The sequence below is a fragment of the Giraffa tippelskirchi genome, chromosome 13 (assembly GCF_054371585.1).
Source record: "Giraffa tippelskirchi isolate mGirTip1 chromosome 13, T2T-mGirTip1v1.2.pri, whole genome shotgun sequence".
In the NCBI taxonomy this organism is placed as follows: domain Eukaryota; kingdom Metazoa; phylum Chordata; class Mammalia; order Artiodactyla; family Giraffidae; genus Giraffa; species Giraffa tippelskirchi.
In genome coordinates this window covers 97275830-97292401 of record NC_137287.1, presented here as the reverse complement: position 1 = coordinate 97292401, position 16572 = coordinate 97275830, and the positions used below count along the sequence as shown (strand labels likewise).

The 16572-nt window shown below is 54.8% G+C and overlaps 1 protein-coding gene across 2 annotated transcripts in view; it reads right to left on the bottom strand.

Annotated features, from left to right (window-relative positions):
• TAF4 (TATA-box binding protein associated factor 4) overlaps nucleotides 1-16128 on the bottom strand; it is a 60452-nt gene extending 44324 nt beyond the window's left edge. Inside the window, exons 1-2 of one of the 2 annotated variants that reach the window (XM_081561132.1) lie at nucleotides 15833-16128; nucleotides 14792-15751 (exon numbers count right to left, since the gene is read on the bottom strand). In XM_081561132.1, coding sequence (XP_081417258.1) covers nucleotides 14792-15751; nucleotides 15833-16079 — 1207 coding nt within the window. In that variant the 5' untranslated portion in view covers nucleotides 16080-16128. Of the gene's footprint in view, nucleotides 1-14791 lie in introns of both variants that reach the window. The other variant, XM_081561130.1, reaches the window with a different exon arrangement.
• Between the last annotated feature and the right edge of the window lie 444 nt (nucleotides 16129-16572).

Sequence of the window (16572 nt, the reverse complement as noted above, 5' to 3'; positions counted from 1 at the left end):
GTAAGCTCAGAAGAGGAAACATGTATCTTACCAAGGCCACTTCTGAAACGACCCCCACACATCCGCCCACTGGAGGTGTGCTCAGTCCTTTTCACTCTACCTGCCTCACTGGGGGTGGACAGGGTGGGAGTATCCCACAGGGGCCTTCACTAGAATTCCTCTGATGACTTTTCATGTGTTTGCCAGCCATTTTCAAGACTTGTCTTATGTCTATTCCAAACTCCTGCCTGTTCTGAACAGAGCCGGCTTCTTACTGCTGTGCTCAGCAGGAGGTGCCACCTTCTCAGAGTGAAACGAGCAGGCCCTGAGAGCAGGACTTCTCCTAAAGCTAATGAGCGATCACACTCGTTCCCAGCAGGGGTGACAGTCTAGAGATCTCTAGACGTTCACCTGACGTTCCTATCCCTAAAACAGGAACCCTAGACGTGAATGGGAAACTGTAAGCTCAGGCACAAGTAGAGAAAAGCCTAACCAAACGAAACAGGACACTGTCTTCGGTGGATCCTTGGTGAAGCTGCCCTCAGGGAGACCTCCAGAGGCACAGCCTGGTTGTAAAGAACCAGACTCACAAGTGGAGGTGGTGACATCTCACAAGACACTGAGACAACAAGCCCTTCTCTCTGCTGTAAAGGCAGCGCTCACACCGTCCAACCGCAAAGTCCTTAACCTGCACAAGCCAGGCTCTGCCATAAGAAAAGTGACCCCTGGTCTCCACACTAAGAGTGTGGAGAATACAAACATCCGCCATCAAATTCTAGTCCCGTGGAAAATGACATGTCAAGGGGACCAGCGATCTACTGTCTCAATACAGTGCCCGGACTCCCTTACCAGGACACTCAGACATGGCTGCCTGATGGACAAGCAGCACCCACGGCACTGTTTCCTGGGATCCCCCAGACCCACTCTTCCCCTACCTCACACCTCTTCACCAAGGCTGGCCCCCCCCCATCCCCCAGCCACCCAGCAGGCACCTCCCTCCTCACTACCCATGGGGTTGCGGGAACCAGGCCACCCCCAACCCAGAGCAGGACACCCTGGTTGGGGAGGGTCACTTTCTAACACAAACACCAAAATTCACCCTTGAAAGTCCCGAAAGCCCTTGGGGGCTCAGGTGGGGCCGGGTCTCCTGGGCTGCAACACTGGCCCTCGTCACCAGAACCCCAGACGAAGGAAGGGACTCGCCCTTGGGGGAGGAGGGGTTAGCATTCCAGAAATGCCCTTCTCAGAACCTGGACTCACTCAGGGACTGAGGCCTGGATGGGATGGGGGTCTCCCTCAGCCTTCCCCTGTCAAGTGTGTGCCCCTAGCCTCCCATGGAGGTTCCCCAAATACCCCCATTCATAGTAAAAAGTCTCAATACAGGAAAAAAGATAAATTACCTCAACTTGATAATCTACAAGAAGTCGACAGCTAACATCATACTGAATGGTGAGAAACTCAAAGCTTTTCCACTAAGATCTGGTGCAGCAAAAATGCCTCCCCCCCACTGCTTGCCTGGAAAATTCCATGGACGGAGGAGCCTGGTAGGCTACAGTCCATGGGGTCCTTAAGAGTCGGACACGACTGAGAGACTTCACTTTCACTTTTCCCTTTCATGCACTGGAGAAGGAAATGGCAACCCACTCCAGTATTCTTGCCTGGAGAATCCCAGGGATGGCGGAGCCTGGTGGGCTGCCGTCTATGGGGTCGCACAGAGTAGGACACGACTGACGCGACTTAGCAGCAGCAGCAGCACCACTGCTTAAAACTGGAAGTCCTGGCCAGGGCAATAAAAGGAAATAAAGAGTATACAGGTTGGAAAAGAAAAAATAAAACTACTTTCGTTCACAGATCATATGATCATCTATGCAGAAAATCCAAAAGAACTGACCAAAAAACAAACAACTCCTTGGAACTAATAAATGGTTATAGCAAGGTTTCAGGATACGGAGTTAATACATAAAGTCCAATTGCTTTCCTATAAACTAACAATGAATAAATGGAATTTGAAATTAAAAACACAATACCTTTTACATTAGCATCAAAAAAATGAAATACTTTGTTATAAATCTAACATAATGCCTACAATGATGAATTAAGTCAAAGAAGAACTAAATCAATGAAGAAATAGATATTCCACATTCATGGAGAGGAAGGCTCGATAATGTCTAGATGTTAGTTCTTCCCAACTTGATCTGTAGACTCAACATATTCCCAATCAAAATCTCAGTGTGTTATTTCATGAGTATCAACAAGCAGATTCTGAAGTTCACATGGAGAGGAGGCCAAAGACTCAGAATGGGCCACAGAACACTGAAGGAGAACAAAGCTGGAGGAGTGATAACCTGGCTTCAGGACTTACTAAAATGCTACAGTAATGAAGACAGAATGGTTCGGGGAAAGAATAGACAGATAAATCGAACAGAGAGCCCAGAAACAGACCCCCCATAAACACAGTCAACTGATCTCGGACAAAGGAGCAAAGCAACACAACAGAGCAAAGACCGTCTCTTCAACAAATGGTGCTGGAACCACTGGACACCCCTCTGCCAGCAAAAGACAAATCTAGACACAGACCTTATGCCCGTCACAGGAATGAACTGAAACGCATCACAGACCTAAATGTAAAGTGCAAACTATGAAACTCCTAGAAGATAACACAGAAAAAAACCTAGGTGACGTGGGCACAGTGATGCCTTTTCAGATACAACACCAAAGGCACAGTCCATAAAAGAGAAAACCGATAGGCTGAACTTCATCAAAACTGAAAACATCTGTTCTACAAAAGACAGTAACAAGAGAACAAGAAGACAAGTCATAGACTGGGAGAAGAAAATACTTGCAAAAGACACATCTGATAAACTGTAATCCCAAATATGCAAAGAACTCTTAAAACTCAGCAAGAAAACAAACAACCCAATTGGAAATGGGCTAAAGACCTAAACAGGTATCTCAGCAAAGTACAGAAGGCAAATAGGGACATGGAGAGATGCTCCACATAGTATGTCATCAGGGAAACACCAATTAAAGCAACGAGATGCTACCACACTCCAAATAGAAAGGCCGAAACCCAGAATACTGACAACATCAGGTGCTGGTGAGGGTATGGATCAACAGGAACACTTGTTTACTGCTGGCAGGGATGTGAGACGGTGCGGTCACTTGGGAAGACAGTTTGGCGGTTTCTTACCATACGATGCAGCAACTCTTGCTCCTATTTACCTAAAGGAGCTGAAAACTTATATCCACACAAAAACCTGCACATGGATGTTATAGCAGCCGTATACATAACTGTCCAAACTTGGAAGAAACCAAGATGTCCTTCACTAGGTGATGGGTAAACAAACAAATTGGTGCACCGGGATAGTGGAACGTTACAGAGTGATAAAAAGAAATGAACTATCAAGCCATGAAAAAGACATGGTGATCTCTTAAGTGTGTATTACCAAATGAAATAAGCCAATCAGAGAAAACGACAATAGTGTATGATTCCAAGTATATGCCATTTTGGAAAAGACAAAACTATGGAGAGAATGAAAAGATGAGTGGTTGCCAGGGGTTGAGGAACAGAGACAACTAGGTGGAGCACCAAGAACTGTGAGGGCAGTAAAACACTGTGTGACACTGTAATGATGGAAACACATCATCACACGTTGGTCCAAACCCACAGAATGCACAACACAACAGTGAGCCCAGATACAAACTGTGGACCCTGAGTGGTGATGACGTGTCAATGCAGGTTTACCAGTTGTAACAAATGCATCATCTGGTGGGGGTTGTAGATGATGAGGGAGGTTGTGTGTGTTGGGGGCAGGGGTGTATAAGAAATTGCTATATTTTCCTCTTTAACTGTTGTGAAACTAAAAATGCTTTAAAAAAAATTATTATTTTTTTTTTTAAGCTACTTTCGCTAGTACTTGGAGAGTCCAGGGGAGAGCCCCAAACCTCATCTGAGAAACAGCCTCTGAGTGACTGGCTGATAGTGGAACAATCTCCTTCCCCACCAAGACCCTCTAAACCAAGAGTAAAGGAACCTATGTGGTACTAAGCTCGCAAGAGGAGGAGAGAGTAGATGGACAGGAGGTTGTGGAAATCCCCTGGCAGTCCGGCGGCTGGAACACACGCCACCCTCTCTCCTCCACAGCATCCTTCGTGGCCTCCACCTGTTCCACCCTCCAGGTGTCACAACACCCAGAACCCGTCTCTGGCAGCTTCTCTTCTCCCGGCTATCCTACCCTCCCCCAAACCAGGTCCCCGTGGTGTGAAGAGCAATCCCCCTTTTAAGAACTCCTTTCTAGATCCCAGCTCTGAACCCACTTTCCTACTCACACTCATATGGGTAGACGACCCAAACTCAAACTTCTAGAACCAAGCACGTGGCTTTCCTAAGGGAGTCACTGGCCTGCTCATAGGATGTCCCACATGCTGGGAAGTGGCAATGCTTCCTGGATGACAATTCCTCCCACAACAGGCCTGTGCCCCCTGCTCCCCCACTGGATACCGGGGCAAGGGTCCCCACATGACTAAACACCAACCACCCTACAGGAGGAGGACCCCTGCACCATAACACCCAAGGCCCCAGAAAAGAGCCCACAGCATGGCTCTCCCTACAGTGACAACAAAGTCCAACACATGGTTCGGCTACATATAGTAAGATGCCCTGAGCAGGGAGAAGGGGGAAACAAGGGTGTGATGACCACAAGTGGGGACACAGGCTGCTGCAGCCAGGGAGGTGGAGTCCAGACAGTCACACGGGAGGCAGGCAGGGACCCAGGTCTCCTGCCAGGGGTGTCACAGGTGATTATTTAACTGGCAAACGACCAGAGACTGTGACTAATTCAACTCTACATACCTCAGATCCAAACACACATCCTGCCCTCCACTGGTCTCCATCTCAACCAATGCTTCCTGAAGTTTCGGCCGGTCTGCTGAGCGATGGACTGTCCACAAACACCCCCAGGTCTCCGGGACTCCCCACGTGAGTGCCCTGCCAATGCGGAAGTCAAGACAGAGCAAGGCCCAGGTGCCCTACTTCACTGATGAAACCACAATCAAGACCAATTTCTGGGTAATTCCCAGAAAGTCCCACCTATACAGCCTCTGAACACCTGCCCTGTTGTCGGGAGCTCCTGGAGACAAGCCTCAGAGAGAGACCCATGGTCCTGAGGAAGGGCCTGCTCTGCTGGGGGCCGTGGGTTCAGGAGCCACACCTTCAGAGGGTTCAAGCCCATCCTCTGGACAACTGCCCACAAGTGAAGGAACACACTGATCCCAGCAGTGTCCCTGCACAGCCATGAAAGTGGGCTCATGGGCCCCCCTCTCCCTGCACACGGGGTACTCCTGCTGGCCAGCTGTGCTGACCCAGGGAATGGAGCCCAGATGCTCTGTCAGCTCTGCCTGTGCCCACGCGTCCCTATATGGCCTGCCCCACCTTGCTGAGGCTAGGCCAGGACATGACACTTCTCTCTAGGGTGGCAGGTCCCCAGCAGGCCGGCGGCCCCCGAGGTCATCAAGCCAACACTACAACCAAGCGCAGCCTCAGAGACATTCACAGAGGCATGTGGTTTCCCAACTGCTCAGCATGGAAGGAAAGCAGAGTCAGCCCACGAGGGCCCAGGCCAGGCTGCCAAGGCCCACAGACGTTGGGAGCCTTGCCTGGACCCGCACGATCCCTAACGAGCTCTTGCCCATCATTCCCGTGGCCCAGCTGGAGGCTGTCTTCATCACCCGAGGACTTTCAAGGTGGACATTCTGAACTGAGTTTAACTGCAAAACACGTCACTAAGCGGCATGAAACCTGACTTGTTATCTAATCAGTCCAAAGCAACAGAGAAAACTGCGGAGCATCCAGAACTGAACAGAACAGGCAGAAAGCCTATTTTGAGAAATTACACCAAGGGAGGGAGTGAATGATGACACGGCATCTCAGAAATGACATTCCACTAGCCCCACCCCCACTGACCTGCAGAGGTTCAGCCCGGCCCCGCCCATCAGAAGGGCACTCCCTGAGGGCAGTACAGTCCTGCTTCAGCACCAGGTGGGACTTGAACTTGGTGCTCAGTTCATGCTTGCTGATCGACGAGTGGCCAAGCTCTGGAACCACCGCCCTGGCCTGCGGGGCCATGAGTAGGGCCACTGACTGTCCACCGAGACAGCTCTGTGCCTTCAGGGCCCAGCTGGAGGAGCCGCGGCCTCTGCCCCTCGAGGCCGGGGTGCCTCCTGACAGCTCACCCTCCCAGTCAGCAGGGTGGCCCCTGCAGAGCTTGCAGGGGTCGTGAGGGGCCTTTCAAAGCCAGGACTATGGAGCACAGTTCCTGCCACCCGGAGAAGCCCGCAGCCGGGCACTCCATGCCCTGTCGCACCTGCTCTCCAGACAGGAAGCAAGCATGCTCCCTGGGACAGCCTCTCCACACGTGGACTTTCCCTGTGCAAAGCCTGGTCCCTGAACACCAGCTGCTCCAGTGGGCACAGCCGGGATGGCCTACCGGAAGGAAGGAGGCTCCCTGGATGCCCATCCCCTTGGTAAGTGGCCATTAGGTCCTTGAAAAGCGACTCACCTCCAGTCTCAGCATCTTCAAAGGAGGTCATTTGCAGGGGACCATCAGCTCCAGAAACCTACAGGCCCCTAAAGACCTACAGATGCCTACCCATTGGCACCTGGCAGGAGTCGAGGACTGCACACACCTGGGCTCGTTGACTTTGAGCCCCACATCGAAAAGTACCGACGTTCATTCTAGGGGGTTTTCATAATAATGCAGAGAGGCCAGCGGACAACACTTCCCCAGCGACAACATCCAACATCACAAAATACTCTACCCAGAAGGGCTGGCAACATTCAGACTCCCCCCTTCCTTCTAACCCTCTGCCCAGCAGGGTCTGCCCCTCCCCACCTTCTCCCAGAAGGCAGCCCTCTCTCTCTGGATCTGCACTGAGGCTCCCACGGGGGTGACCCCACGACGAAAAATTCCATCAAACACCACAACTCCCAAATTCTGACCTCTTCCGACCTCTCTCTCAATCTCCTGCTTATATTCAACTCCCTCCGTTTCCTCCACAAACAGGCATCTCAAATTTAACATGTCCAAACAAGCACACTTGTGCCCACCCCCACTGCCCCCCAGGGAATGTTCCACCTTCTTTCATGTCACCCTGGTCCCCAACCTCACTCCCCCCAGGATGCCCTGTCCTTACCCCTGACCTCCAACCTATCAGTAGGTCCACCATGCTCCATGTCGACACTGGCGTCCCAGGCCCAGCTACCTGCCTACACCTGGATGCTGCCCTGGCCACCACCAACTCCTGCTGGCCAACCTGCCTCTACCTACCTCACCCCTGTATTCCACACACAAAGTGCTCTCATAACACAGCTCAGATCCAACCACCGCCCTGCTGAGAACCCTGGAATAAACTCAACCCCCAGCACTTCTGAATGCACAGCTCTGTGACCAGCCGGCCCCCACCCAGCCCCCGTGGCTCCCCCCACTTGGGCTCTCCTCCCTGACCTGCTCTCAAGTTCCTGCACTGGCCCCTTCCTCTCCTGAACCCAGATCCCCGGCAGCATGCAGCTCCCTTCTCACCACCCAGGCCTCAACTGCCTGCTCAGAATGCCTTCTAGTCCCTTGTCCACTCCTTCGTCAACCTGGGGTGAGAAACCCGCACAACCAAGCCCCCAACAGCAGGGGCTCTGTGGCTATGGGGCCCCAGCCTGGACACCAGCATCCACAGCAGCCTGGCTCACTGGCTCAGTCCACGCCTGGAAAGCAGGACACGGTCTCCACCAACACCTCCATCAACCAAGGGCTTAATTACCCTCACAAGGTTTAAGAATCCAGACACGAAACCAGATACAACTTGCTAAGGAAGTCTTTAGAACACTACCGGTTTCTAAAAAGTCACATTTTGGCCATGTTTCTAACCACGGTTTTAAAAGCATGAACAGTCAAGTCCTTCAAAAGACACACAGTATCAAAGATTTGAAAACGTTCAGCACAGCAGGTGCACAAAGAGTGGACACAAGACGGCCACGACAGACCAGTGGACATGAGCACTGCAGGGTGTCACAGCGCTGAGATGAAGTGCCGGCCCGAGGCAGGGGGCACCAAGTGGACGAAGGGAACTTCAAAGACCACTGAGGTGTGGGAGCCACACCCAAAACTCAGGCAGGAGAAGGTGGACCTTATGGGGTGACCCCAATTCTGTAAAAGTTAGAAGTACTTCTGCACCCGACATGGGCTGAGATGGCATCGCCAAAATGAGACCCGTCCGACAAAGTGAGGTTACAAGTGATCTCTTTTCCCTCCTTACACTTTTCCTTTCTTTACAAACTTCCTATAATGACTAAAACTGATTTTATGATCAGAAAAAACAGGTGGGAAAATAAATCATTTTCAAGTGATCAACAATTTGTATAACAGTTATATTTTAAAAAATCAAGAACATATTCCCTTTTAACTCTTCAAATAGTCACCATGATACTTAAGAAGCTACTATTTTACAGCATTTTTACAAGGTCAAACAGGCTCGACACAGGCCTGTCTCTTCTGTGCTGAGCTCACTAACGCCTGGCGTCCATCTGAATAAACTTAATGAAGACGAGCCTCCTGTGAGAGCTGTAGAAAGTCCTTTAAACACCTTTCCTGAGTGGCGTCCACGTACTTCAGCACAAAGAGCAGAAAAGCTGCCTTCTGCCCCCGACCCCGAGACTCAGGTTTAAGCACAGTATACATTCCCTCCCCAAAGCCCACGGCCTCCTTGCTGACCCCATGGGCCTCTTTCTGCCTGACCAGCAGGCCGGCCACACCCAGCACTGGGGAGGGGGCTGAGGCCTCCGAGTCCTGCCCTGTCCATTCAGTGTCCACTCAGGCCACTGACCCCCAAAACAAGTCACTCGCGAGGTAGAACCTTCTTACCACTTGCCCCTAAGTTCTGAAATCCGACATCCAATTTGATGCAGTCCTAAGAACTGTTTTAGGATTTCCCCATCTCTGGAGCGGGACGATACTCAGACGATACCAAGCCCTTCAGGACACAGGTTCCCCAGCATCAGCGCCGACCCCCTGCACCCTCCTCTTCACCTGGTCACGTACCTCCCAAGTATGGGGCTCAACATCAGCAGGCATGTCCCGTCCTCCCAGGCCACATGGAAAACACAGACAGGTCCCATCCAGGCTCTAACTTCAGGAGGAAAGGACAAACGTCCGACCCATCTTCACAGACCCGCAGGGCTGCAGAGGGGCTCTGCACTCACGGGCCTGCGTCACGTCCATCAGGAAGCCCACGCTGGGAGGGTTGGGGGCTCCCCTCTCCATCCACGCAAAGCCTCCACCCACCCCCGAGCAGCAGCACAGCCAGGTGGGCAGCCAGACAAGAAACAGGTGTGGCATCCATGCGCTTCTCAAACTGGGGGCTACGGAGGAATCTAAATTGTGGACAACTTTGTGTTCTGAAGGTTTTAATCTCTTGGTGTAGCTATTTGAGGATATGTAAAATTCAACACTGTTAATTTAAAGCTTGCATGGCTCCATCCTAGAAAAATAAAGTTTCCAATTTTCAAACATAATTTTATAGCACTTAATCTACTTCACTTGGCATTAAAGAGCAATTATTCTAAGACAGTCTAAAGTGCAGTGTTTGTAATTTACAGACCAGGAGCCATGATCCCCACAGGCCCAGAAGGAAACAGCGCAATGCAGTCACCTGCCAGGCACACAGCACCCAGGACAGAGGGTCCTGCTGCAGACAGCTCCCCTCTCCCTTATTTTTCTTTCTCAGTTTGTCCTGTTACTATCAGAGGCCTGATTAAATAATAGGCTGCCGATCTCCAGCCAAAGACAAATCTCAGCGGTGAGAGCCCCAAGCAGCGACGGAGTCAATCAAGACAATCTGGAAAACCTGAGTCTCCTGCTTGTTATCAACTTGAAGACAAGGAAAAGTGCTTTTGAGAACGATGCAAATTACCCCAAAGCTCAGGCAAGTTTCTCCAGAGTCCTTTCAAATCTCTGCTTCAAGATTTTCAAAAACAGTTTTAATTATGTTTTGATCAACTCACACACGACTAGTGATTTATAAAAAAGCTTTCTTCAGACGTATCATGTAAGATGAGGAAAGCTTACATTTACACGCTGCAATGGGCTCAAGAAGCATGTCAGAACCACCATCATCTCATTACGATTTCAAAGAAACAAACAGGTGCGCCCGCCCCTACTGCTCCTTCCCACTGCCACCTCTGAGCTAGGGCAGGGCAGAACCGGGCCAGTCCTGTTCTGATCCCACCCCACTGCTGGGGGCCCAGTGCCCAGCCGTCAGCAACTTTGAAGGTATCTGAGGATCCCAGGCTTCACCCCCACCGTCCAGGGAGACAGGATGGCCGCCCACCAGCCAGGAGACCATCTTCCTAACTGCTTCCTTCGAGAGCCCTAACAGATAAGGGCTCACTCCTCCTGCAGCAGGACTGACTGTTGTCTTCTCAAACTTCGGTGACTCCGGCACTAGGGCAGGGCTCACTGCCCTGGAGCGCAGTGAGAAGGGACACCCCCAAAAGGCCTGGGGGCGCGTTTCCTGGTTGCTGCTAAAATGTAAGGATCATCAGTCCCAAAGATGCCCACATGGGCATGGGACATCATCCCAGGCCATGTCACCAAGACAGCTATGTCCACCCTAAAGAGACGGGGACAGCCAGGACAAAAAGGTGGAGCAGAGAGCGAGGAAGAGGGACCGCCTGCTTGTCCACAGAGGGCCTCCCCCAAGCTGGCAGTGGGGAAGTGATCTCAGAGACATCACCTCGTCCATCGCTGAGCAGAGCTGCCCCAAAGTTATTTTTCTTCCTTCTTTTCAAATCCCACTGTTATCTAAGTACATCAACAGGAAAACCTGGTCAAGGCTTTTGGCCTAAAGTGAGCCCCTGCCCAGGTCTACTCTCTCCGCAGAGAGTTGCACCCCATGTCTCCCATGTCTGTCAGGATACATCCCCCAGATCTGCGGCCCACTTGTGAAACCTCAGCAACTTTCTCACCTACAGAACCAGGCTCCCTGGTGCTGAGAACCTATCCAATCTGGCAGCGGTTTTGATGGGAATAAAGCCATCCTGTAGACTCGGCTACATCCATAGCACATACTGCTTGAAGCTGATGACAAATCCCAGGGAACTGAGATAGCATGTGAATAAACGCTACTTGACAGTAGTGCACAGTTCATCTCAGTGCAGTTTCACGGCCTTCACAACAGGGTTGAGCCCACTTTCCACCTGGGGAAACTGAGGCCCCTGGAACCATGTATTCTGTCCAGGTGAAGAGTGCCCTCAAATGACAACATATAAACTCCTAAGACTATTCCTTGTGCCAAACACTTCTGCAGAAGTCGGCCACCAGAACATCCTGAGCCCCAAGCCCTACCATCTTGCTCGGGGTCCACCCTCCCGGAACTCAACCCAGTCTACACAGCAGTCGGCCCCCAGACTCTTCTTTCTCTTTCCCCACCATCCAACAATTTCATTCACCGAGGATGGGAACCCCACCCTAGACCCCGTCTTTCCAAGCACAGCCACCTCAAGACTGCTCATCTTAAGTCAGCCCCATGCAAATGTCCCGAAGCCAGGGTATGGAGGAAAGGCATTCTCTCCTGGAATGAGAACTGTACTTCGGCCAAACCTGAGCATCACAGGAGGACAAATTCTCCAGGAAAACAGAACAGACAAAGACATACACTACTGAAAATGCAAACTTGCCAACAGAAGATAACCTTTAGAAATGAGCATCTCTAACGTAACACCTATCTGAAAAGATCTCTTAAAACCATTTGCGCACATGCTAATTTTGGTGTCATATCACTTTTCTCTTCTTTCAACTATAATCATAATATTACTTTGATGTTATGACTACTCTAAGCTGTACAGAACTAACTAGTGCTCTTCACTGTTCTTGGGACCACCGCCTTTGCTGCAACAATCTGAAGAGTTACACATTCTCAATATTCCCCACAGCAAATTACAACTGAGACTCTGGTACCTTCAAACAAGTAAATTGATCACAATAACATCAACGTCTCTTTACAAAACCATCCTGACAAAGACATCATAACCAAATTCAACAGGAGCTCACAGTGGGCCGGGAGGATGAAACAAGCAAGGCTGGCCGGGCCCTCAGGGACTCAGTGAAGCCTCTGTCCCTCTGTTTCCATCACGATCACCCCCCACACCCCCCACGGTGGGGCAGGCCTCTCTCACCCACACTCCAATCGCTAACAGTCTGTTATTTCACTTGACATCTATGTGTAGCTTTGAAAACCCTGCCCACCCCTAACCCCTGAGTACCAACCGGAGTGAGTTACCAACCAGAATGCGTTATCAGCCAGGCGATAGCTATTTTCATAAGTTAATTCCACCTCCGCTTTATACATTTTTATGATGAGAGCTTTCAATGAACAGGAGACCTCAAGTAGAACTTAGTATCTTCTAATCGATCAATTACATGAGGTAACTAGAATATTCATAATCTGTCACTTAGATTTATAGAATTAATTTGTACTATTTAAAAGAAAGTACTTTGTTGTGGGGAACTGGTAGTAGTTTTAACTATGCTTTTTCTGCTCCTGCTTTTATTAAAATGATGGAACAGAATCAGAGCTCCAAATCAGCGGATCGACTGTGGGGGTAGGGGAAGCATGAAGAGATGGATGTGAGTTTTTTATTTTCTAGAAAGCATTTGGCCCCTTTAAAGTGCAGCTCTCCGCATTTGTCACCCAAATGTCAACATGAGCTATTCTCTGTTCACACACACACACACACACACACACACACACACACACACACACACACGGGACTACCGCAAAGACTCATGAGAACTCATGCAAAGAGTCAGCGCTTTTACAGTTTTCTTCAAGGAGTCGCCTACTTGTCACATGCAGACATCCTTAACACCGCTGGTAGAACAGGAGATGAAAGTGCGTCCAGGGTCAATCATGACAAAGCTGACAGAGGCGCCCTTTCAGAACCACAGCTTCCTCCCCCAGAAGGCGGCAGGCAGTGAAGGCTGCACCTATGCAGAAGCGAGGGGATCCAGTCAGCCCCAAATCACCACACCTACAGGCATCACACGAGTGCCCCGGGGGGGCCTCCTCCACGGGCACAGCGCCAGCCTCACCAGCTCCACTGACTCACAAACTTCACTGACAGTTTTCAGAACAAAAGCGTCGTGCAGAGAACTGTCCTGGCCAGGAGTGGGGCAGGCGCTGAGGACCACTGAGGGGGTACTTTAATGAGTAACTAAAAAGTATTTGGACGTTTTACATAACCTGCTAACACCATGACTTCTCTTTTTTAAACGTCACTAAAGATCAAACATATTTTCCACTAAAAGGTCAAAATACACATAAAGAGCAAAACAGAACCTTTAATGAAACCCTCCTACAAACTCAAAAACAAAGCGTGTTGTAAGAGGCACCCCACACCTCTCAGGTACCTATTTCACATCACCTCCTCCTGGGAGCAGGGCAGCCCTCACGACCACCCCCAAACACAGCACTCTTGGCTGGAACCTTGCCTCCTCCCTTCTGTGGTGTGAAATCAGATCCCTGCCAGGTGCCGTCACCGCTCCAAACCTCAGTTACCGCTCCAAACCTCACGGCACTGTGACAAGAAGACCTTCCTTCTAAGATGCTGAAATCCTCTCAAGGTGACCAACGGCTGCTTCAGAAAGCACGAGGGGACGCACACACAGGCGGTGCTGTTTCCACTACTCCTGCCGCCAGCACATGTTACTACACGGCAGGGGAAGAGCGCTCTGCGTCCACGCAGGCGAGGCCGGGGATGGAAGCTGAGACTGGGAGCCTCCAGTGCTGGGGTTTCTCTCTGCCCAAGAAGCCCGAAAGAAAGCAGTGGGACACACTTAATCCCTCGGGGACCCAGAAAGCCCTAAAAAACTGCCCAGAGGACAGAAAATGGAGTGTGGGCTCGGAGACGCTGCCTGTCCTCCTACATCATCTGTACCTCCAAAGGACTCACTGACCGGGGAGCCCCAACCCACCGCTGACTGCATCAGTAACAATCAAAGTAACCGGGCGTCCTCCAAGTGAGGACTCCGTGCGGAACTACACGGCCACTACGGGAAGTGCTGAAAAAAGACTGCAGGAGCCGCGTGAGGCAAGGGCTGTGACCAGGAAGGGTGTGTGCCCCTGGATCCCTACAGGCTCACCTGGGAACTCGGCCATCCTGGTGTCAGCAGGGAAGCAAAAGCTTTCCATGCAGGCTTGCCCAGCCTCACAAAGGGGGCGTCACTCCCCTGACCTCACCGGGAAAGGGGGGTCCCTAGCCCACCGGAAGGGGACACCAATCACAGACCAGCCCAGTAACAGAGCAGAAGAGTTCAATGAGGACACAGACCATATGCCTGATAGCAGAAATCAGGGAGAGAAGAGCCAAGCGTGGGAAAGTCACCGGCCCAGACTGAATAACCCAGCAAGTTGTCCCCAGAGCCCCAGCTGCTACTGCTGTCCACTGTGGGGGCACCGGGCAGGGACACACAAGGCCAGGAGGGGAGGAGAGGGCCCACTCGGCGGAAGTCCCGACAGAGAAAGTTCCCCAACGCAAAGTGTAGAGTAGAAACCAAGCCCGGCACAGCTAAGAGGCCCCCGCAACCACATCACGCAACACTCCAGCATACACACGCCCGGGACCGGCCCGGACCAGGGCAGAGACGCACCCCTGCTCGCGGCAGCCCGCGCAGAGCTCATGACCTCCGCGTCCTGCCAGCCCGACAACTTCCTGGACTCCAGGCTGAGGAGCACACACACACAGCCGCCCGGCGGCGCGGCCACTCACCTGGGGGCAGCTGGAAGTTCTGGATGTTGGTGGGGTTCTGCGGCGGCTGCGGCAGGCGTGGGGCGAGGACCGTGGGCGTCAGCGTGGCCCGGATCCCGCCGGTGGTGGCCGAGGGCGTCCTGGGCAGGCTCTGGGTCACCGCGCTGGCCGAGCCCTTGGGCAGCCCGGTGGGGGTGCCCGGGGCCGGCGGCGGGAGGCCGGCGGCGGCGGCGGCAGGCAGCGCCCCTTGCATAGTTGGCCCGAGGATCATGCCGGACCCCGCGCCGGCCGGGCAGCTGGTCGCCAGGGTCTGCGGCGGCGGGGGCGCCGGCTGCAGCGCGGTCTTGGGCGAGTCGGCCTTGGCCACCTGCGCGGGCGCGGCGGCGGGCCCGGGCTGACTGTTGGCGGCGGGCGCCGGGGCGGGAGCGGGCGCGGGGGCCGGGGCGGGCGCGGGGGCGGTCGTGGGGGTGGGCGCGGGCGCGGCGCTGCCCCCGTTCTGCGCTGCCGCCGGGGGTCCGGCCGGGGGCCCGGGCGGCCGGGCCAGGCTGGCGGCCGCGGGCGGCGGCGGCGGCGGGGCAGCGGCGGCGGGCGCGGGGGCCGCAGGGGGCGCGGCGGGCGCAGGGGCCGCGGGGGGCGAGGGGGCGCGGGGCGCGGGCGCGGCGGGGGCGCCGAGGAAGGGCGGCGTCTGGATGACAGTGGCGGCGGCGGGCTTGGGCGGCGGCGGCGCGGGCGCGGGCCCGTTGTGGAGCAGGCTGACAGCAGGTGCGGCGGCGGCGCGGAGCGAGTTCCCCAGCGCGGCGCTCCCATTCAAAGTTTGCGCGGCGCCGGGGCCGCCGGGCGGGCCGTTGCGGGCGGCGGGCTTGGCGGCGGGCTCGGGCGCGGCCGCTGCCCCCGGCGGGCAGGCCCCGGCCGCGGCGCCCGCTCCGGCTCCGGCCCCGGCACCCGCGCCGGCCTCGAGCGCACTCAGCTTCGCGGCGGGCCCTGCGGAGACAAGCGGGGCGGCGCGGTGAGGACGCGGGCCCGGCCGGCGGCCGCCCGCGCTCAGGCCGCGCCGCGCTCTACCTGCGGGGGGCGGCTCCGGCGCCGCTGCGGGCGCGCCCTCGGCCGGCACGGCTCCGGCTCCGACATGGTTCCCGAGCGCGCCGGCGGCCGCGGCCCGCGCCTCGGGCGCGCGGGGCGCGAGGTGGTGGTGGTGGGCCGCGCTGGCCGCCAGCTGCGACTCGAGCGAGCCCACCAGGTCGCTCACCACTTTCTCGTCCACCTCGCTGTTGAAGAAGACCTCGTCCAGCAGATCCGAGCCCGCCGCCATCTTTCCTCCTCGGCCCGCCGCCGCCGCCGCTCGGCCGGCGCTGGGCGGGGAGGAGGCTCCGCGCGGGCGGGCGGGCGGGCGGGCGGGCGGCCGCGGGGGCGGGCGGGGGGCGGCGCGCGCCGGGCGGGGCGGGGGCGGTGGCCGGGCGGGGGGCGCGGGCGGCCGGGCGGGGGGAGGGCGGCGGCAACGCGGTGCGCAGGCGCGGCGGCGTGCCCGCCCCCGCCCGCCGCCCGGCGCCTCGCCATTGGCCGCGGCGCCCCCCGCCCGGCTGCCCGGCGTCCCGCGATTGGCCGCGCCTCGCGCTTAAAAGGCGCGGCCAATGGCTGCGAGCGGCAGAGGCCGGGGCGCGGGCGGGCGGCCGAGGGTCGGCGGGCTATTGGGCTGCGGGCCCGGGAGTCCTTGGGCTGGCGGAGATGTCGGGGTCCAGGTTGTCGGACGGGCCAGAGGCCGACGACCCAGAGGACAAGAGGGGAGGGGACCCCGGCCGGGGCCT